This window comes from Elephas maximus, chromosome 13 (genome assembly GCF_024166365.1).
Source record: "Elephas maximus indicus isolate mEleMax1 chromosome 13, mEleMax1 primary haplotype, whole genome shotgun sequence".
NCBI lineage: Eukaryota > Metazoa > Chordata > Mammalia > Proboscidea > Elephantidae > Elephas > Elephas maximus.
Window position 1 is genome coordinate 84,689,559 of NC_064831.1, and position 22,817 is coordinate 84,712,375.

General features: G+C 41.4%; 1 protein-coding gene across 8 annotated transcripts in view; it reads left to right on the forward strand.

Annotated features, from left to right (window-relative positions):
* The window catches only part of MCTP2 (multiple C2 and transmembrane domain containing 2), a 310,773-nt gene that overhangs the window by 135,620 nt on the left and 152,336 nt on the right, over positions 1 to 22,817 (forward strand). For 7 of the 8 annotated variants that reach the window (XM_049852810.1, XM_049852809.1, XM_049852815.1 and 4 more), the window contains 2 exons: positions 10,512 to 10,676; positions 12,824 to 12,954. In XM_049852810.1, coding sequence (XP_049708767.1) covers positions 10,512 to 10,676; positions 12,824 to 12,954 — 296 coding nt within the window. Of the gene's footprint in view, positions 1 to 9,825; positions 10,677 to 12,823; positions 12,955 to 22,817 lie in introns of those variants that run through there. The other variant, XM_049852817.1, reaches the window with a different exon arrangement.

The window sequence follows — 22,817 nt, forward strand, 5'->3', positions numbered from 1 at the left end:
GGGTAGTTATGAGTTGTAATCGATTCAACAGCAATGGGTTTTGACTTTCTTGTCTTCTCTTATAGGAAGTAGTCTAATGGGGGAGGGAAACTGATTAGAAATGGAATTGAGAAGTGACCGATTGTACTCAGAAACTTCACATGTACGTGTGCATGGGTATGTGGACACACACATGCACGTACACACACATACATGCATGCTCATGCAGACACACATATCTAATATGATTGGTATATAATCTAACATAGCCCCTGTTTTCACCCATTATTTTATGCATTTATATGTCAATTATCTAAGGTAAGAGACGTGGCCTATGCAAGTGTAACTTTTTTTTTCTCAGTAGGAAACATTTCCACCTGTGTGTCAATTTCTGGCCTGTTTGGCCTCGTCTCCTTTTCTCCCTGTCATCTCTATTGGGGCAGAGGATGACCTCTGCTGGGCACATTGCCCAGGCACCTCTGTCTGCTGGCATCTAGTTTGGCTTTGTGCAGTGAGAGGCATTGGTAAGACATTGGAAGTCAGGAGGCAGAGAGAAACCAGAGTATTTCTGCCCTTCGTCTCTGCCTCAGGTGGGGCCTCAGGCATGGGCTGCATGCTTTGTCATTCATTAGCCAGGCCTGCTGTGCTTCTAGCTTCTTCCAGGTGACCCTGACTGCTGGGCTTCCTCTTTTTGCCCTTCCAACTCCCCCCCCCCGCCAAAAACATACACACACCCACACGCATATATATACCAATTGACATCAAGTCAATCCAACTCATGACAGCACCATGTGTTTCAGAGTAGAACTGTGCTCCACAGGGTGTTCAGTGGATATGATCTTTCAGAAATAGATCTCCAGGGCTTTCTTCCAAGGTGGCTCTGAATGGTTTCGAGTACTTAACTATTTGAACCACCCAGAGACTCCTTTCTTTAGCCCAGGGTCAGCAAATGTTGGCCTGAGGGCAAAATCCAGCCTTAGGTCTGTTTCTGTAAAGTTTTATTGGAACACCCCTTTTTGCAGGTATTCTCTATAGCTGACAATGGCAGAGCTGAGTAGTGGTAGCGGAAACCTTATAGGGTTGCTATGAGTCGGAATTGACTTGATGGCACTGGGTTATGGCTCACAAAGCCTAAAATACCTAGTATCTGGGCCTTTGCCGAAAAAGGTTGCTGAGCCTTGCTGTAGCCTGTGGGTGTTAGAAGCTTCCTACCATCACTCACCTTTTGGTTTCCTCAGTATTCTCTGTGTGACTTCGCAGCACTTCCATCACCTTTAAAACCAGTCTTCTGTATTATAGTCCCTGTGTTTTAATATGTGGAGGGAATTTTCTTTTCCATTGGGTTCTGATCCAAAATACAGGAGCTAAACCCTTGCTTTTGGCTTTATGAACACTTTTTATAATGCATTACTTTCTAAGAATGTTGAGTTACATGATGAAATTTCCACTTAAATCTAGGTTATACCCTTGTTCTCTTTCTCCTTTTTTCTCTTCTTTCCTTTTGCTCTGTCTGTCCCTCTTTTTCTGCCTCTCTGAAATCTGGGACTTAATGTAGGCAGACAACCTTTCAGAAGGGTGAAATGCTAGAAAAGTTTGGCTTAGGGAAGTTGTTTTTTGGATTTAAAAGATGGTGCACCTGTTAGCCAGGTGGCAGGATTACCAGTGGTTTCCCTGCCATTTTTTTTCAGTCCACTGAGAGGATTGGGCAAATTGACTGCAAGGTGGGTCTCAAACCATGAGAGCTGTCCTATTGCAGGGACCAGCACCCCCTTCTTTCTGCTGCTTTTCCATGTTGGCTGTTTGAAGTGCCGACCTCAGACTCCTTGTCCCACTGTAGCCCCCTTTGTCAGGGAGCTGACTGGGTCTTATGAGTGTTTTCTGGAGCATGCGCTCCACCGTGGGGTGATGGATACTTCCTGTCAGTTCTGACTTCTCCTCTGCCCTCTTGTTCCTGTGGTGGCTGTCTCTGTGGCCCAGCTGCCTGGCCAGCTAAGTGAGATATGGGAACCCTTGGCAGATTATTGTGGCTATGCTTTAGTCTTTGACTCAGTCATACAGATTGACAGTATTAATTTTGCTTCTATGTACTGTGGCAAGATGGGTTTACTTTACTCTTTGCAGAACTATGTACCTTGTAGACAGCACGTTTGGAGGTGTGCTACTTTTACTAAGGGCTTGAACACTCTGGTGGTTTGAAAGCATGATTTTTAACTTACTTAGCTCCATGGCAGGTATCTTTCCCTAAGGCTTGTTGGATGTAGGAGAACTTAAATTGAAAAAGGACAATCAAAGAATTTGGAAAGGAGCTCTAGCTATCTATTTAGGGACCCTGGTGAAGTAGTGGTTAAGAATTTGGCTGCTAACCAAAAGGTCGGCAGTTCAAATCCACCAACCGCTCCTTGAAAACCCTATGGAGCAGTTCTCCTCTGTCCTGTAGGGTCGCTATGAGTCAGAATTTTTTCTTTCCTTCTTTCTCTCCTTCCTTCCTTCTTCATTCTTTTCTTCCTTCCTTCCTTCCTTCCTTCCTTCCTTCCTTCCTTCCTTCCTTCCTTCCTTCCTTCCTTCCTTCCTTCCTTCCTTCCTTCCTTCCTTCCTTCCTTATTCCTTCCTTCCTTCCTTCCTTATTTCTTCCTCTCTCCCTCTCTCCCTCCCTTCCTTCCTCATTCTTTTCATTCTTCCTTCCCTCCTTACTTCCTCTCTCCCTCCTTCCTTTCTTCTTCCCTTCCTCCCTCCCTCCCTCCCTCCCCCTTCCTTGCTTCCTTCCTTGCTTCCTTCCTCATTCTTTTCTTCCTTCCTTCCCTCCTCCCTCCCTCCTTCCTTTCTTCTTTCCTTCCTCCCTCCCTCCCTCTTTCTTCCTTCCTTTCCTTCCTCCCTCCCTTCCTCATTTCCCTTCCCTCCCTCCCTTCTTCTTTATCTCTCTTTCCTTCCTTTATCCCTTCCTCCCTCCCCTTCTTCCTTCTTTTCTTCCTTTCTTTCTTTCCTTCATTCCCCCTCCCCTCCTTCTATCTTTATCTCTCTTTCTTCCTCCTTCCATTTCCCCCTCCCTCCACTTCCCTCCAGTCCTTCCATCTTTATCTCTCCTTCTTCCTCCTTCCCTCACTCCCTCCCTTCTTTCCACCAAACCACCCACCTGCCCATCCATCCATCTAGCTATCTATCTATAGTAAGCTGCTCTGTGATGAACAAGAACACAGGTGAGAATCAGCAGTTCTGATGCTTGGTTTGTCTAGTTGTACAGTTTTGAGGTGAGAAGGAGCTACTCACATGGAATGAATACTTCTCACCGCTCAGAAAAATGTCCGTTCTCACTGTACCTCTTTCTCAAAATTAGCTCACCTCCCTTATTTCTGGGTAGGCCCGGGACGCAGTACATGCAAAAGCCTTTTTGAAAGAGTAAGTATTGTCTGATTGATGAACTAAAGACAGAATGTTATGGCTGGAACAAAGATTAACAGTCTTTCCCACTTAATAGAATGCTGTTGGTTTTTAATTTGTTTTGGTCTTTCTCATTTTCACACATTCTTAACTGCACTCAAATGCCCACCCATAGTAACACCATTTACCTTTTTATTTTCTTTGTTAAACTGAATTGACTGATGAATTGCAAAGTCAGAAATCTATTATAATCTTCACAGCTCATATGTGCTCCAGGCTACAAGGACCAAGTCATTGCCATTCTGATTTTTAATCAAATCTTCCCTCATCATGGAGAGATTAGACTCAATTTTGTCCAAAATCCTCTCATTGAACACCTGGTATTTTGTTAGGAGTAACATCCTTGGAAGAGTCCTGATGATGCAGTGGTTAAGCCCTTGGGTACTAATGGAAAGGTCATGGTTCAAACCCACCAGCTATTTAATGGGAGAGAAAGATGTGACAGTCTCCTTCTGTAAAGATTTACGCCCTTGGAAACTCTGTAGGGCAGTTCTACTCTGTCCCATAGGGTCATTATGAGTCAGATTCAACTCGAGGGTGATGGGTATGAACCACCCTTGGAACGCAGAGATGAATTAGAGCTAGCCATCATAACGGATGAGCCACAGAAGAGATGGGAAGTCGAGGGATAGGGTATTCAGAGGATGCAGTGAGACCTTTACGCTGGCATCGTAGGCAGGTGGGGTGGGCTGGATGTGGGCATCAGTGAGGCTTTTGGAGAAAGAAGACTGAAGTGAGTCTTACCACACAGGAGGAGGAGGAGGAAATGCATTGAGACATGGCAGTATAAAGTCATATGGTACACGGGAGAATCTTCAAACTAATTGACATAAAGCAATGGTTTTCAAAGTGGGGCTCCTGGACCAGCAGCATCAACATCACCTCAGACCTCCTGAACCAAACTTGGAAAGTGGGGCCCAGCAATCTCTTGACAAGCCCTCCGAGGGCTCTGATACACATTCAAGTTTGAGAACTACTGGTATGGACTAGCGTATGAGGTGGGGTTCTGGGAAAAGCAAGAGGCAAAGCTAGAGATGTAAGGAAAGGCAGATCTTGTAAGCCTGTAGCTGGGGCAGCTAACTCATAGGTATTGAGAGCAGGACTGGATTGGGGTGAGGCAAGTGAGGTGCCCAGGCTGCAGAATGTAAGGCGGTGCCCACGCACTGGTGCCAAACCTGCAATGCGTGAGCCTGATAGTGAGTGCCTCTCTACATTTTTTACCCTGGATGCCTCACTTGCTTCCCCCTAGTCCCAGTTCAGAAGTCCCTGAGTGGTACAAACAGTTAATTCACCCAGATACTTTCTGAAAGACTGGAGGTTCAAGTCCACCCAGAGGTGCCTCGAGAAAAAGGCTTCACGATATAATTCCAAAAAATCAGCCACTGAAAACCCTATGCAGCTCAGTTTCACTCTGCCACACGTGGGGTTGCCATAAGTCAGAGTTGACTCAGAGGTAACTGATATAGTCCCAGCCATGGATGGGGGTGCTCTTGAAGTATTTTAGGTGAAGGGGGGACATGGAAGGATGGAATCCAGAAGTGAAGACCAATGAGATGAGGCAAGTGAAGCAAGACACACCAGATAATAAATATTACAGCATCTCAGCACAACAGTTAACCTTGGGCTGCCTAGAGGCCAGGGCAAAAAGAAAATCTTGTTGAATCATGTGGCCCTAGTTTTTGATAGTCAGAAATATATCAGAAGCAAGACTTTTCCTGGTCCTGAGAGCCACTGGGATTTATAGACTTTATCTCTTTTTTATCTTTTCCTAATATACTTTCTATTTTTAAGGACAGTAATTGAGTGATGACAGCCCCTTATCACTTAAAAATACTAAATTCAATATAAAACTTTTATAGCTAATATCTTTGTACACACAGATTATTCATATCCATGTGACCGTGATAGATTTTCATCCACAAACATAAATTTCATCTTCCATGTACATGTACCATGTGGGGAATTTAAAAGGTTTTCTTTATGTCCTAATGCAAGGATTCATGTGTAGTTCTAGGAGAATTTATAACTGTAGACTCTTGAGATGATATAAAGAAGCTGCTGAATAGTGCGGTTTTGGGGAACCTGTCCCCTGGATATGTGGGTCTTTTCATGCCATTACCATAAAAGCTGTTGACAAGGAGCAGTTGTTCCACATGTTTAAAAAGCTTGACTATTTCGGTGAAACCCTTTCTAGACTGAATATTCTCCCTTAGCTTTTCAAAGCCATGGTCAACATAGTTAGAATCTTGCTTTACTATTCATTTTTTGAAAAAAATTAGTGAATTCATCTCATGGGTTTGTTTCCATTGTGTTTGTTTCTCATGTGACTTAGGAAAAGGAATTGAACAGAGTCAAAATGGGATGTACTGGCAACGTTGGAACAATTATATTTTTATATTTGAGTAATTGAGATAATATAGAAAGTACTTGTAGAGTATTTGGCACTAATACGTACCAATTCCTTTCTTCAACTTTCTGTACCCCCTCCCCATTTCATTACACCCAAGAGAGTACTTTGGATAATTACAATGGGGTCTTCTTCAGCATGGAGTCCCTGAGAGGTGCAAATGGTCAATACACTTGACCTCTATCTGAAAGGTTGAAAGTTCGAGTCTACCCAGAGGTGCCTTGGAAGAAAAATCCAGCCATCTACTTTCAAGAAATCAGCCATTAAGAACCTTATGGAATACAGTTCCACTCTGATACACATAGGGTCGCTATGAGTCAGAATTGACTTGACAGCAACTTTTTTTTTTTTTTTTTAAAGGGTCAGCATGGTCATTTTTGAAGTGTGGCACAGCTGAATGTAACGTCGCTTATGATGTCTGCAGGCCATGGCCCCAGACCCTGAGGTTCCGTGCCCTCCTCTCGGGCACCTCCTTTACTTCTGCCCTTCCTGCCACTGTTTCTGGCTCAGGACAGATCAGAGGCGCTGAGCTGACATCTCCATCATCCCTGGGTTTCCCTTTGCAGCCACGCCAAGGAAAAGGGCTGCTGGCCTCCATATCAGCATCTTCCCATCATGCCTCTTGGCCATACTCCTCAAATAATCCATGTCCCTAAGCTGTAGTTGACTTTCTACGTCCCAGAAGCGATGGTTGATTCACTTTTTTGAGAGTCTGTACCTAGATAAAAACTTCAGAAGATTCTCCACCTTTCTGAAGCGTGCTAAAGCTCCTCTATAAGGAGCCCTGGTTGCGCAATGGTTAAGGATTTGGCTGGCAGTTCAAACCCACCTAACCACTCTGCAGGAGAAAGACCTGGCAGTCTGCACCTGTACAGATTATAGCCTAGAAAACCCTATAGGGCAGTTGTACTATGTCACATGGGTTGCTGTAAGTTGAAAATCAACTTGACGGCACCACCACCACCACCAACAAAGTTCCTCTCTTTATCTTCAGCCTCACTCTCTTTCTTCCCTTCCTCCTTTCTCTATGGAATTGTCAGAACCCAGACGTGAATGGATGTTTTTGAAGCTGTTTCATTTTGGCGAAAGTGGGTGTGTTTCTAAGCAAAACACTACGCCTGTGTTCACTGTTAATAATATGTGTGCGCTCCAGACCAAAGTTGCTTGTTCTGTATAGGAGAATGAGTGTGGATTTGGTGGGCTGGGGGCCTAAAGACAAGCGAGAATATGAATGAATCCACATAGAGATAGTCAAAGTTTCCGATCCTTTGGGAAGAAGGAGAAAAATAACAAAACCCTCATGTGCTATATTTTACCTGTTATGTCTGCTGAGAAATTAGGGTCAGGACCCAGAAGCTTTGCGCTCTCTCCTGGTGTTTGTTTCTGCTCAGGTGGAGTGGGCTTCCCGTTTGATAGGTCATTTCCTTCTCTCCTTTCACATTCCAGGTTGCATTAAGATGACAAATTTCACTTATAGACTCAGGCACCAACATGAACACTTGAGCTATTCAGCTAACTGAGTGAGTGCAGATGAGTCGATTTATTGTGGAGAGAAAGGAAGTGTTGGAAGAGAGCACAAAAGATTTTGAGAGCCCAACTCTGCATCAGAGCTCACACGTCATGGCCCAGCCCCTGCCCCAACCACAGACTTGCTGTGCTTAAGCCTCATTACAAGCCTCAAGGGTGGAAGCAAAATGTTAGCATGATTGAGAAACTTCTTTAACACACACAATACAGAATATGGTCCTTGCAGATGAAATTTTATTTTGGAAATAACTTGATAGTGTGTTTTATAGAGATATTTAGGGTGAAATAAGTAGAATAAAGGTCTTGTGTTCTTTTCTATCTGTGCAATAAATATTTCTCTTCTCCCACCCTGTCTTTAGTTGGGAAAAAAATCTTGGACGGCAAAGAGCAAGCCCATTACATCAAACATGACTGTGTTAAATACTAAAATGTTCAAAGTCCGATTGAGATAGATAAAGGCTTTGATGGAAAGTGGATATTTCCCAGGGACATTACAAGCAATAATCCAGATGTCATGGTGTAATGCAACGAGTGTCCGTGGATAGATCAGGAGTTCCAGCCAAGCCGCGCCTGATATAGGCCTCTGCCTGCCCTCCCATGCTGTTCTGCCATATGGAACCCATCTCTAAGCCCCCTTAATAACCAGCTTTAGATTCCATTTTCACAGAGCTCATAGAGCTAAGTGGGGCTGTTTTATGGACAAGTTAGATAGAAGCCTTTCCAAGATAAACATCCAATTTGAAATTAGGACATACCAAGCCACAAAATTATTTTAGGGCATATTTCATGGAAGCGCTGCCATTTTTCTTAGGCAGTTGCCAGACTGTAGAATGCCCTTTGATCCCTTGTGGACATTACTCCCTTTTTTATAAAAAGGATTTTGAAATAGTTGCAGTGTTTAGGGAGGAATATATCTGTCGGAACTTTGAAGCATGGCCATGGGATAGGTCATGTTTTAGCTTTTTGGTCTGCAAGTCAAACTTTAAGAAGAAGAATATAAAAAATAAAAAAAAAAAGAATTGCAGCAGGAGATATGAATCAAAATCTAATTTTCTTTTTAAAGATAGACATTTTCAGCCTATGTGCCTAATAAGCTAGCGAATGTTTTAAATAATCTACGTCTCTACACATGTATATAAATATATACATGTAGAATAAATGTGCGCATATGTTTCCTGAAGGTTTGTGTTGTTTTTAAGAAAAATAAAATCACCTACTTTGAACTGTTTCATAAGCCTTCATTATTGAATATATCCTATTCAAAACCCTACTGCAAAGAGGAATTAAGAATTGTTCATGTTCACTGTAAGAGAGGCTAATTTATTTGTTCATTTATTTTTGTTTTATTAATCCATTCCCCACCTGCCCTCTCTGCTCAGTATCAACACCTCCAGTACCTTTGTGTGTGTGTGTGTGTGTGTGTGTGTTCCAAGGGAAAAGCAATACAGATATGCAGCTTGGGGCTATAACCCAAAGCAAACCCACTGCCGTCGAGTTGATTTCCACTCATAGCAACCCTATAGGACAGGGTAGAACTGCCCCATAGAGTTTCCAAGGAGCATCCGGCAGATTTGAACTGCCAGCGTCTTGGTTAGCAGCCATAGCATTTAACCACTACACCACCAGGGTTTCCTTTGGGAGTATACATTTCCTTAAATGTATATTGTTTAAGGTTGTTATAAAATTACCAACAAAATACCTGGTGTGTCATTGTTGAAACATTTATCAAGAGTGACAAAGTGATGTGTGCTGGATGAGGTAAGCTGGAATATAATTAATATGGTACTGACATGCCATTTGTTGTGATAAATTGTGACTAACTGGTGTCCAAGCAAATTGGTGTCTAAATGATCTCGAAGATATATTGAGCGGATGACAGGAATGAATATATAGTGTTAGAAATTCATGGCTTTACTATGATCCTCAATGCCATTTACATTCTTCAGCCCACTTATTTCTCCTTCAAATAAAGAAGTCAGTGCTTGTGCCACTTTACTGACTGAATGGAGGATGGAAACGAACCTGGCCAACTAAATGCGACGTGTGGGTCAAGCGGGGAGCCTTGTTCAAACTGACTAACTGTAAAAAAGACATTATTGACTCTGTCAGGGAAATCTACGTATGGGCTGAGTATTTGATGCTGTTAATTTTGTTGAGTGGAATCCTGCAGGTTGTTATGTAAAATCAAATATGGATTTTGCTTTGAAACGTTCAGCAATAGCAAAGGGATAGATGAAACCAGAATTGGCAAAGTTTTGAATAGTGCATACAGATTTATTATATTCCTCTCCGTACCTGTTTGCAAATTCACACAGTGGACAATAAAAACAGCGTCTGTCCTCTGTAGTGAAAACGCTGGGGAGCACACTTCTGCTCTGCAAACGGGATCACCAGGAGTCAGAATCGACTTGATGGCAACTAGAGGCAACAACCATCCTCTTTATAATTTAATAATAGGTGATGTTTGCCTTTTTCTATATTCTGTTTAAGGTGTGTGAGTGTGTGTGAGTAATATAATTTAGAAAAGGAAAAACAAAACAAAACAAAAAACCAAACCATGTTAAGAGATCCTGAAGCCCCTTCCAGTTCCAGCTGAGTGAGAAGCACTTTTTACACTCCCCTCCCAGATCTGCAAAGCCGCTGATGGCAGGCAGTACCTGGAGTTGTGGATCTCACGGTGGTGTTGGACATTTTAGTAGAAGCAAAGAATAATGGGATGTGGGGACAGATTCAAACTTGAGGGATCCGTTCAAAGCCATCATCTCTAAGTGCCTGGAGGTATTTTGTTTTCTGACAGATCAATACCTTGTTCTTCTATCTCTGTTCCCCAGAAGGCTTTTCTTTCTCTCCTCCTATTAAAATAGCCAAAGACCCAGTTTCAGAATTCTTACCAAAGAGCTCATCTCAGTGGGAGGACAGGCCACTGCCAAATGCAAGCATTGCTCGTATCCATCCTTCACTCTCTCGTTATAAGCCCACAGCTTGAGCAGGGAATCAGATAGTTGTGATTGCAGGTCTGCAAAACCAATGAAGAATAACACTTTTCACCAGGCAGGGAGTAATATTTAAAATCAAATATCGAAAGCTGGAACTCCTCTGATCCCCAAAGTCACACTCAAGAATTGTCAGCAAGTTTATATGGCATCTTTATTTTTTGCTTTAGTCCTCTTTGATACGCAACCTTCGGCTCTCAGAGTCCTTGAGAAAGAACCAACTGTGGAACGGGATTATAAGTATAACTTTGTTGGAAGGGAAGAATGTCTCAGGAGGAAGCATGACAGAAATGTTTGTTCAGTTAAAACTGGGAGATCAGAGGTATAAAAGTAAGGTAAGTTCTGTCAATTCTGTAAGGAGAACAATATCTTTAAGAATAAAAGAATTTAAAAAAAAAATGCTTTCCCACTCTAAACTTCACGAGAATTGAAGTAACTTATTTTTAACCTTCCTGACTATATTTAGGAGTGTCCCAGAAAGCAAAATAAATAAGTACACACAGTCAATTAATATGAGTATTGTTTTGATGGCTCAGTATAATTTATTTTAACCCAGTAACTCAGAGTTCAAGAAAGCTTATTAAATAATGGATTTGACCATATGGTGCACTTAAACTTTGTAAAAAAGTAAACTATGTTTCAAAGACCGTAGGAGAAGAAGGATGGCTAAATGTTTTCAAAATCCTACAAAAATGAAATAGTATATTATATTTGGATTAAAATATTTGAGACAGCTAGAAGCATTTTCAAAATGATGTACCTTTTGGTTTCTCTTATTTGCTACTATTAACATTAAAAATAGATATTTAGTGCTGCTGGGTTTTGCTGTGATTTTTTCTTTTAATAAAGTATTAAAGGTGATTTATTTTGAATAAAAGTAAAGTCATTTTTAATTCTCTTTAAAAATTGGTCGTCGTCTTCTGCCAATCCAAATTCCAGTTAATTTTTATTCTTAGTCATTTGGTGGGGTTTTTATTTCAAAAACCCTAGTCTCCAAACCATGGTAATTAATTAGTTTTACGTAACTGTCAAACAGGGATATTTCCTATGTTTTATGGATTGAGGGAGCTGGGGTACTTGAAAGTTAAATCGCTTGCCAAAAGCCACATAGAAAAAGAAAGGAGTGGAAGATTTGAAAATAGACCAGAGGCTATTTGCAGCTGGGGCTTTGCGGACTAGGGGATATAACAGATGCAGAGAAGTTAGAAAGTGATTCCGGGAGGCAAGAGGTCTTCTCGGCTGCACGTTTTTCAGTGCTATATCAAATATTAGACTTCATTTACTCCAGCGCAAAGGGGCAGAGAATGGAAACACGCAGTGAAAAATAGTTTATAAGAAATATGAAAAATGGAGGGTGAGTTACACTGGAAGTATTAGGTAATTATTTTAACCAGGTAGTTTCAGACCGTACCTCATAGTGAGTATAACCATAGTAACCACCATATCTCTGCACTAAGATTCTTCAAGCCAGCGAGGGTCAGGTGAAAGATTTATAGAAAAATTATTCATCGCTAAGCACACTTAGCCCGTTGGACTAGGGTCAAGTATAGAATTAGTCCAATATCTGCTGTGTTCCCTTTTGGGGAGTACCGCATTTAATTTGTGGTCTAATAGGGTTCTTACCCACTCCCTCCACCCCAGTTTCTATGTAAAAACAGCCTATATTGTTCCATGTGACATTGGCTACCCCTGAGGTCTGCGTTGTTAGTGTTTTTCCCGTGCGGGCAGAGGTGGTGGTAGGATTTCACAGTTGATGCTGTGACCTTAGAGCCTGACACAGAATGACCAATGTTTTTGTTCACATTTTTATTCCCAAGTTGAATCTCTGTTGAAATGAGGTAAAAATGAGTAGTCTGCCGATGAACCAGACACATAAGCAGTTTGAAATAACTCTCAGAGAACACAGAAAGACTTGTGAAAGTTTCAAGCCACACTTGTTAATATTTAGGTGTGGCTATGATGGAATTGCCTAGTCTCCCTCCCCAAGTAGTAATGGGATTCAGTGATCTCAGGTTTAAAAATAGGCGGCAGTGTACATGTTATGGGTTTCTCATTTAACGCATCTGGCAGATGTTAATTAAGACCCTAAACTGTTAATTTATATAGTTCTTAAGTCAGCATTGAATGAATATGCCAATAAAAATGTTATGTGCCTTTGATTGACCAATTCGGGTTATCTTTGGTAGGAAAGAATCACTGTAATATGTCTATTGATATATGGTTTCTTGTGAGGTAGCAGTATGCCTTCTAACTTGGAAAGATAAATTATTGAATCTAGGGGACAGCTAAAGAGTAGTGATGTTTTGAAAATTCCAGAACATTCGGAAACCCCTTTCTTTCCAAAAAGAAAAGTGTAAGTTATGAGGGGTGTGGTATATCATCTGACTCCCCCTTAGAGTTTTAGAAATGAAATGAATGTGTAGCTGCTGTAGCGATGACTAACGTTTTAAGAAAATAAATATTATAACTGCATGTTTTCTAGACACTGTGTAAGAGTGCAAATCCCCAGTGGCGGGAACAGTTTGACTTTCACTACTTCTCTGACAGGATGGGCATTTTGGACATTGAAGTGTGGGAAAAGGACAGCAAAAAGCGCGAGGAGCGTCTGGGCACGTGAGTCTGCTCTGCTTTCTTCACAGCGGGCAACGTGTGCGCAGCTTGTCTTTGCATGGGGCTGCTTTGGGGAAAAGGTCTTTATCTGTCTGTGCTTAGAGTAGAACCTGCCATCCGCACCCAAGGAGCCGTCAGAAAGTAGGATGGCCAATCCTAACTGGGGGAAAGTTTTTTTTTTTTTTTCTTTTTTAATTTAATTGAAAAAAATTTATTGTTAAATATCATTTGGTATTGATTAAACCAGAAGAAATTGCTATGCAGGAGGAATCCTCTAAAGAAGGGTAATGTCCCATCTCAGGCTCTGGGAAGTGCTTATGTAAACTATCGATATCCTTTTAATTTTAGTTTGGCTGCTTAGTAAGATAGCATACAATTTAGCAGGAATATTGGGCTAGGTGTCCAAATGAGGGCGACTTTTCAAGATCTTTGATGAATTTTGTGGCATACCGTAATGAAATCTATTGACACCAAATCTCTTTTCTTAACTTTGGATTCCCCCATTTTAATTGAGGGACTTACCCACATATAAACTAAAAAACCAGTAGCTATAGAGCCAACTCCCCCTCACGGAGACCCCATCTGTGTCGGAGAGGAACTGTCTTCCGTACGGTTTTCAACGACTCGTTTTCCGCGACTAGGTCACCAGGCCTTTCTCCTGAGGTGCCTCTGGGTGGACTCGAACCTCCAAACTTTCACTTAGCAGCAGAGCTCGTTAACTGTTTGTACCACCCAGGGACTCCCCAAGTACAAGTAACAATAATGTGAGTATTATAGCTACCTTGTAGGGTTGTGGTGAACAAATTAAACACGAGAGTAGCACGTGCGCTGTGGTGATGCCCAAGGAAGCTCATGCCATCTCTGCTCCTTAGAACAGCCCTGAGAGTTAGTGGCTTTATTCTCATTTTATAGATGAGGAAATGGAACTCAAGAGGTTTATAGATGACTTAGCCCCAGACAGAGGAACAGCGAGTGGGAGTCAGGATTCAATCTATTTTTAAAGACCAGATTTTTTCCACCAAGCCCCTGCCTTTTGTTTATGCCATATGCATATAATTTGTACCCACATCTTAAATTTAGAACATAAGTGCTTGGAGGGATCTCAACAGCTGCTACTCTAGTCTTTTTCTAACCATGTTCTCTGGGACCTGGGTTGAAGGAGATGCCATGGGGTCACCCCCTGGGGAGAGTGAACCCTGCAGCCAGAGCACCTCAATTTTGCCTGTGCCACATAGGGTCCCTGTGAGTTGGAATTAACTCGACGGCAATGTTTTTTATTTATTTTTTCAACATTGGGATTCACGCAAAATTCCTTTTGAGGAAATAGTATTAGTACTGATAATGAAAGATGGAAAGCCGTTCATCGAGTATAACCCTTTCATTTTGCAAATGAGGAAATGCAGAGGCTTAGGGAGGTGACTTGTTTTTCTAGCAGTGAAGAGTTTGGAGGCAGAAGTGGAATTAGAAGCAGCTCACCCGATACCTAGTGCAGTGCTTTTAACAATGCAAAGTACTTAGCACAGTGCCTGGCATGCAGAGCATTAGCTATTCATGATCATGCTGTCCCACTGAGACAGATGGGTGGGGAGTTTGGTGCTCTTGGAATATTCTAGCCATTTCTCAGCTGAGGCATCGTGTTGCTTGGGGCTGTCTGGCACGTTGCAGAAAGTTTAACAAACTTGACTCTCATGTACCCAATGCTAGTAACTATCTCCAATTGTTGTGTGGAAATAGTAAGCACACACACACACAAACGCAAACTGCACACCCAAATTCCACTACACATGGCCAAACACCCACTGGCTGGGAAGCACTGCCTTGGGTGTGCGTTGTCCTGCACTTGTCACAGGACTGGTCACAGTGCTTTCCACACTCTCCTCATCCCCAAGCCTGTACTTATCGAGTAGGTAGTAGTCACTGCTTTGTTAGCAATCTCCTAAGCCAGGTTTGTGCATTTAGCTGGCAAACCAGACCGGACCACTCCAGCTCTTCTAAGAAATCAAGCATCGCACGGCTGTTGCCCACTTAGTTACTGGTTTGACCTTGTCCCTCCCTATTCCACCCACATGGGGTAGCTGAGATGTCTCAGGTACTTCTTGGTACTTCAGACGCTTGTCCCCCTGTGACATACCTGGGTGTCACCAGCACCGATGGGAGGAGGACCAGAAACTTTGTGCTCTGTGGAGCAATGATAAGTCACACAAATGCAGAGAACTCCATGTCCCCAAAGCGTTATCTAACAGTGGGAATTCGGCCCCCTGTGATGGATGGCCAGAGCGTTCTTTTAGGAGGTACAAAGAATAATGCCTTTCATTTCATGTGTCATTGTGCTGTCACGTTTCCTTTACATAATAGGAAATGCTTCTCCAAACCAGTGCTAGGTTACCTCACAGAGAACAAAGAATAATTTAAGATGTCCCTTTTACTCTATGTTTTGGCATTTGGGCATTCATTATTATTTTAGCTATTTCCTGTTTGTAATTCAGAAATATACCTGCACTTATGGTCATTCTGTCCTTCCTCTTCATGGATTCGAAAGGATTTTTTTTTTTTTTTTTGTATCCTTTTCCGTTTTCCTCTCCTGAGGTGCAAAAGATAACAAAGTCCTCCCATGGAAGCTGGCTACACAGCATTACCCTGCAGCTAATGTCCAGGTGGAGCAAAACCTACTCTAAAATATATGCTGCTTCTCAGACTTAAAGGCACTGTTGTGCTAATACATGCGTGTCGCTGATGTCCACACACTGTTCTTTCTTCAGTAGTTTTTACATTTTTCAATATTTCCTTTTCTATCTTGTCATAATTCTAAGGTGCGGTCGTTTTATTTTTTAGCAGTTGGGAGAAGGTCACCATGTGTTAGTAGGTTCTAGGTGTGAATGACCCTTAGTGTGGATCCCGAGGTCTGTCTCATACTCTACTTTTGAAGAACTCCTCGACGGTAGTAATTTAAAGCCTTCCATGGCCTCTCTGAGGACATCCTTCAGCGAAGCTCCCCCTCGGCGGCAGTGTGATCTGAGGGAAGGAACATCAGCTTCTGAGCCTCCTTGGCTTGCTTGAAGCCACACCGGTTGCTAGCCATGTGGCCTTTGGTGGCAAATTCACATGTGGAATCTGGCCTTCAATCTGTAAAGCGGGGTCAGTGCCCAGTTTGTAGGGTCGTTGTGTCTATTTGATACCAAGGTCTTCTTGAGTACTCAAGTGGTAGATAGTATTATTATTATTATTATTGGTTTTGAGATTTTTCTGCCAAGCAACTCTAGATTCCCACATCAGTTTCAACCAAATTTATATAATTTAAATAAGCAAAATATAACTAGTAATGCCACCGTATTTCTTTCGAAACTGTATCGACATTTTCTGCGTTTTTTGATAGAGGCAAGATGTGAACGTGTTTGAGAATGTGGTAGGAAGGGCATCTGTTGACTGAAGGGTTGAACAGTGGAAGATAGCCTGAATGATACCGGGATTTTGTAGCCGTGGAAGAAAGTGTTGCGTCAGTGTGGTTGGATATGTGAAGAGAAATCATATCGGCATTGAATTGCTTGGTGGGTGATGGTTAAAACATGGCCCTACCGGGCAGCCAGCCGGCTCAGACTCTCTTGAGTACATATGTGGAGCTTCCTGACTTCCTCTTAGGCCAAGGTCCATCCAAAGATTTTCACTGAGCCTCATATAACTGTAAAGGAGGTTGGGGCCTGTGTATTGAATAGATCCATCAAAACCAGAAACATGGTGCATATTAACTCCACTGCCTCTTCATGAGCAGAACAACACACGTGCACACACACACAAAAACAAAAAACCAGAAAGTGTGATCTTAGAGTCCACTGGTGGTCCCGGGATAATAAAATTCTAGGTGGTATAAGAGGTAAAGCCAAGTTTAACCGGATTCAACTTTTAAACAAATGGCCAGAGTATGAATACAGATTGTTCCATTGTGTTGTTGTAGCTGTTAGCTGATGTCCAATTGGCCCCCAACTCAAGGCAACCTCATACACAATGGAATGAAACACTGCCTCATCCTGCGCCATCCCTGTGATTGGTTGCCAGTAGGGTTGACCATTGTTATTCATAGGGTTTTCATTGGCTGATTTTCAAAAGTAGATTGACAGGCCTTTCTTCCCAGTCCACCTTAGTGTAGAAGCATTGCTGAAGCCTATTGAAATATCATAGCAACGTGCAAACCTCCACTGACAGACAGGTGGTGATTGTGCATTGACTGGGAATTGAACCTGGGTCTTCTGCATGGAAGGCGAGAATTCTACCACTGAAAACCTGTGCCGTATCAGAAGGATCATTTTCTTAAAGTATATTTTGCATTTCAAGATGGTTGTAAAGTTCAACTTTCCGTAGTATATTCTGCACTTAATTTTGTCTGGAAAGCTTAAGATGTGAATCCCCAGTTCCATTTTGACTGCCCTGCCTCCAAATTAGTCTTCTTCACTCCCGGACGGTGCCCTTATAAAGTAGCTCTGACATTCCACCCGTTTATTAGTGACTTTGAGGCAGGGGAGAGTCTGGGCTGGAGGATTGCTGTGGACAAATTGCTCCCCATGTCGTTGATCTGCTTTTACAGCCAGGCTTGACACATTCACAGTTTTCTTCCTGCTCCCCGCTTCCTTAGCCTCTGAGATTTACAGCTTTTAAAACTCTGCCGCTCTTCTCTGCCCCCTGCATCTAAGTTAAAAGCTGACCAGTCTGCAATATAAAACATAGAATTATGGTAATGAAGAAGAGGTTAAAAGCTATCATGACAAGTAAAAGTTGAGCAGGTTTGGCTGACTGATATGGTAGAATTATGTGTTGAATTAAAACATTAAAATGCAGCGGGGTTAATGGAGAAAGAAGAGAACAGGAGGTCAGAAAGAATGCTAAATCAGCGCCTGAACTGCCTAGGGGCCAGAGAGGATGGCTTTAATATATGTCTGTGGCACCAACTAAGTATAATTGAGTCCCTGCTTTCTTCAGGTAAGTAGAACCATGAAATTTTCAAGCCAAGAGGCACCTAGTAAATACATTTATTTCGAAACATTTCTTACATAGGGGATTGTAAGAAAGGGCTGGCAATCTTTTGGAAGGCTGGAAGAGGTATTAGTGCCTAAATGGAGACTGGAAAAGATTTAGTTGGTTGATAAGAAGCACTGAATTTATAACTTAGGTTTAAAAAATTTTTTTGCTTCAAGTGTCCTGATATTTTCATTATGCTACAAACGTTCACTTATTTGTTCACTCCTTTTATGCCAAGTCTCTGGGTGATGCAAATGGTTAATGTACTCGGCTGCGAATGGCAAGTTTGGAGGTTCCATTCCACCCAGAGGTGCCTTGGAAGACAGGCCTGGTGACCTGCTTCTGAAAAATCAACCACTGAAAACCCTGTGAAGCACAGCTCTGCTCTGACACACATGGGGTTGCCATGAGCCAGAGCAGACTATTTTTGTCGTTTTATTCAGCATGTAGAGAACACACCATGTGTCAGGCAGCCTGCAAAGCACTGCGGATTCAGTGGAAAATGGCAGGACGTGGCTCCCGAGTGGTAGTTTGCCAGACCCAGACGAGGGAACTGGAGGAAGAGTTTTCCAGGAAAACAGCACAGCATGAGGAGCAGAGGCCTAGGGGAAAGGGAGAGCTTCCCACTGAGCAGCTGAAAAAAAAAAAAAAGGAGTGGAAAAGGTGGGTTTTGTCAGGAGGGAAGGCTAGAGAGAAGGGCCGCGGGTGAGGTCACAAAGCTATTGGATTCCACCTCATGCAAATGAGCAAAGGACAGCTCCTCTCTAGGCACGAACACAGACCTGACTATTTTTATTTCCATCCTGTGAGTCTTATCACAGTGGAGCTCCTATTGAATGAATACGCCAAGATCCGACATTGGCATGTGAGTCTCCCGATCATCTGAGAGTCCATGTGTAGCCCCTTCTGAATGACCATCAGAACACAGTCCCTCCCCTTCCCTTGTGAAGTCACGCATGTTGCCAAGGGAATAGACCTGCCTTGCTCATTTAGCGCATGTCTTTTACATGTGCTCACAGTGTGTTGCTCACATTGTTTCTATCAGCTAGAAGAGCAATATTTTAACTCCATAACAGTTTTTATTAGCAAACAGATTATTGGATATATTGGCCAGCATTTCTTGGGCTATGGTGAGTTAAAAGTTATTTTCAATAAAAATTTTTCTTACGTTAATATCTCCAATACTTTTATAAATGTGTTAGTGTTGTAAAACCAAACTTGTAGATTTTTCTTCTGCTGCTGCTGCTTTTTTTTTTTTTTTTTTAATACTTCGTTTGGTGTAATTCACCACAGCTGAGTGATTAGCATTTCTCTAGATCAGGGATTGTCAAATTAGGGCCCTGGAGCTCATTCGTATAAATAAAGCTTTATTAGAACAGTGTCTCCTTCATGTGTTTACATTGTCTATTACTGCTTTGATACTATAGCAGCAGAGTTGAGTTAGTTACGACAGAGACTGACTGGCCCACAAATTGAAGATATTTATTCTCTGGCCCTTCACAGAAAAAGCCTATTATCTATTAATGTTAGTGTTACTTTTAATACTAATTGAAAAAAATAAATCATTATGATAGCCTTTTAAACTATATATCTTAACACTGAGCTTAATTTTTAAAGAAAATTGTATCTGCTCTAATAAGCAGACTTTTCATGAATGTTTATAGAAGGTTGCCATTTGTGTAGGATTTATGAGAAAATTTAGAAGATGCAAATGAAAAGAAAGGAGAAGGGGAAAAGAAGATGTTTAACAATGTCTGTAAAATTACAGACTTGGACAATGAGTGAGTAGTGTTTAGACGAATGAGAGGAGAGAGAGTGGGAGGGGGTATTTTGATATCCCTGGGAGCCTGGGCTCATTCTGCATTGTTCTCCAAGGCATTCTCAGAGGCTAACTGGTGCCCAGCCCATAGCAGGTATCTGAACAGATGAAAGTAAGCCTTGGAAAAAAGAAACAGATTCACGATGCTTCAGTAGCAACTAGAAAAAATTAAGATACCAACTGAGTTATTTAGTATTTTCACAGAGTAGAATCTGCCACAGTAATGGGAATGGAAGAAGAAAATCCAGGATTCCCCTTTCAACATTTTTAAATTATAATTTTCTTTGATGAATATATTTCAGTAAACTTATATCCTAAAGATTTTAGGTTTTAGTCCATTTGTCTTTATTTCAACCTAAAAAAAAACACAAAAAAAGCCATTGTGTTTAATTGATTCCTACTAAAACTACATACACGTTACCTGAGGTAAAAAGGCCTGAAATTTTACATGCACAAAAAAGTCTGTTTTTACCTATTTTCTACTGCTGCTTTGGCTGACAGCGCCGTGGCCCCTCCTAGCTTTGGGTTAACGCTAATAATTCTTCCAACATGTAGCTAATCTCCAGAGTTTCTGGTTCTCTTTGAAAATTTAGGATGAACTGGAGAATGGTGGTCTGGGGCTGAAGTGGGGTAAAATGTGAGGCCTGGGGGAGAGGGGCCTCTGTGAAATAGATTTTTTCTTTTTCCCATCTTTTCTCCTTACTTCCAGAATGTGGGAATAAATGGGGAGCCCAGGTGGGTTGAAGAGATGCAGAGAGTGGTTCATTTGTAGAAAGTTTATAGAAGGCGTTCTTTATAAGGGAGCTGGTTGTTAAAACTAGGGAGAGGGTAGCTTTAAATTATTTCTTAAGACTTAAGACATCAATTCACATGGTGGAGCAGGAAGTCCTACATGCCTGGGTTGAAACTCATGGGTGAAAGGACTAAGGTTTAGTTTTTACTGACATGCTGATATAGCAATTTAATTTCATCTTTCAAGTCAGAAAGTGAAAATGAGTATTTGGGTGAATTCACTAATTGGTTCAATGAGAATGTAGACTCTATGACAGTCACCCTCAAGTCTTGACCTGTTGCTTATGGGGCTTTTATACCTAAAATAATAATAATAATAACTTAAAAAATAAAGTTGCTGTCAAGGTTGTGACCTTTCTGAGTAGATTTTGGACTTCTGGGTGGGTTTTGGACCCCCAGTCTTTTGGCTGGCGGTCAAGTATGTAACTCTTTGCACCAGCCAGAGACTCCTTATATCGAAAATAGGCACAGCTATTTTTTCACTCAAGGGTTCTTTTCTCGTTATCTAAATCTCTTAACATAAGATAGGTGCAGGAGTTTCACACTGGGCAGAAATGACTGAAAGGTTTGTGAAAATGTATCATTTTCTGGGAAGAATCCCAATATTTACTTTGCATTTTGTCTGGTACGTGATCAGCTTTTGTTTCAAATAATAAACTGCTCTGTTCCAGTAAGTTGTGCCTTTAAGCAGTCACCAGAAGAGTTTGCAGACTTATTTTAAATATGCTAAGATTGATCACAGAGTCCTGGTGGCTCAGTGTTTATAAGAGCTCAGCTGCTAACCCATAAGTTGGCAGTTCGAATCCACCAGCTGCTCCTTGGAAATCCTTTGGGGTTTATCTGTTCTGTCCTGTACTATGAGTCAAAATCGACTCAACAGCAACGGGTTTTTTTTTTTTTTAATATTGCTCACAGCATTTTTAGACAACTTTTTAGAACTAACGTCAGGTCCACTTTGAATTATCCAAGAAGAATTTTATTATTGCCTAATTATGCATTGTTTTTCTACCTGAGCACTGTTAGCTGCTAGAGTTCTTGTCTCTAAATAACCTTTAGCTGTTCAAAAAACATACAGAACTGCCACCATGATAAAAAAGGTAAACACTCAAAGGACAAAAATATAATGCCATTATTAATGCTATTAAAAAGAATGCGCTCTAAATAGGTTATTATTAATTTGGATTAATTGAAGTTATCGCTGGAAAAAATTCTTAACAAATTTAGATTGTTCATCTTTCCAGAAGAAATAGCTTCGTTAAATGAAAGCATCTGTAACGATGAAAAATAATGCTTACCAAAGTATCCCTAAGAAGATAGACTCTTGCAATATTGGTTAGGAATTTCCTAGAAATGGCATAGTTAAAGCACTTGACATTTTTTTCCAAGTAAATTTATCCCCCCACTTACATACTTACTTAGATAAAAGTATTTAGTAACCTTTCTTTTTATAGATATCAGTAAACATTAACTTAAAGTGATTCCTCATTGCCACAGAGGAAAAAATTGTTTTCATTCACATCATAGAGAATTCTTTCGTAAGATATATTTTTGTAATCTGTCTCCTGTATAAATACTACTTGAGGAATTTATGACAAGCAAAGCTTTCATCCCTATTTGCCCCCCTTGCCGGGATGACATTTGACAATTAGGAAATTAATAACTACTCATGTATTCTTGATTTTATAAGCACAAGTCAGCATTTGAAAATGCTTTTGATCCAGTAGAAACAGCTGGTGTAGATGTTTAATGTATTTTTTTTTTTCTTTTTAACTGGGAAGGGGCTTGCAAGCTTTCTTTCAAATTTATTAAATACGAAGTGTTTCCCTACGTATCCTTGTGGCTGGCAGTTGTTATTGCTTTGTGTAATATGGCACTTTACCTCTTTGTCATCATCTGCAGGCACGCAAAGTCCATCAGAGAATTTAGCACAAGTACCCGTCCTTGTCTGTGTTGTGAGAAGTGTTTCCATTCTTGCTCTAAAGTCTTTTGTATTCATAAAACCCAAAACCCATTGCTGTTGAGTCCATTCATAGTATTCAGTAATTATGGAGGGCAAATGAGCCTTAAAACAATAAATGAATAAAAACATTACATCAAGGAACTACCATTGCCTGCTCCTACCCCCTCCACTGGAGCCCTGCTGCTTCGCCACTGAACAAAAATAAAGCAGGTGTGGTCCAGGCAAACCCAGAGTTTTCAGTGGTAAAGCTAATAAATGGCTTAGCACCTTGGCTCCCTTTTGTGGTGT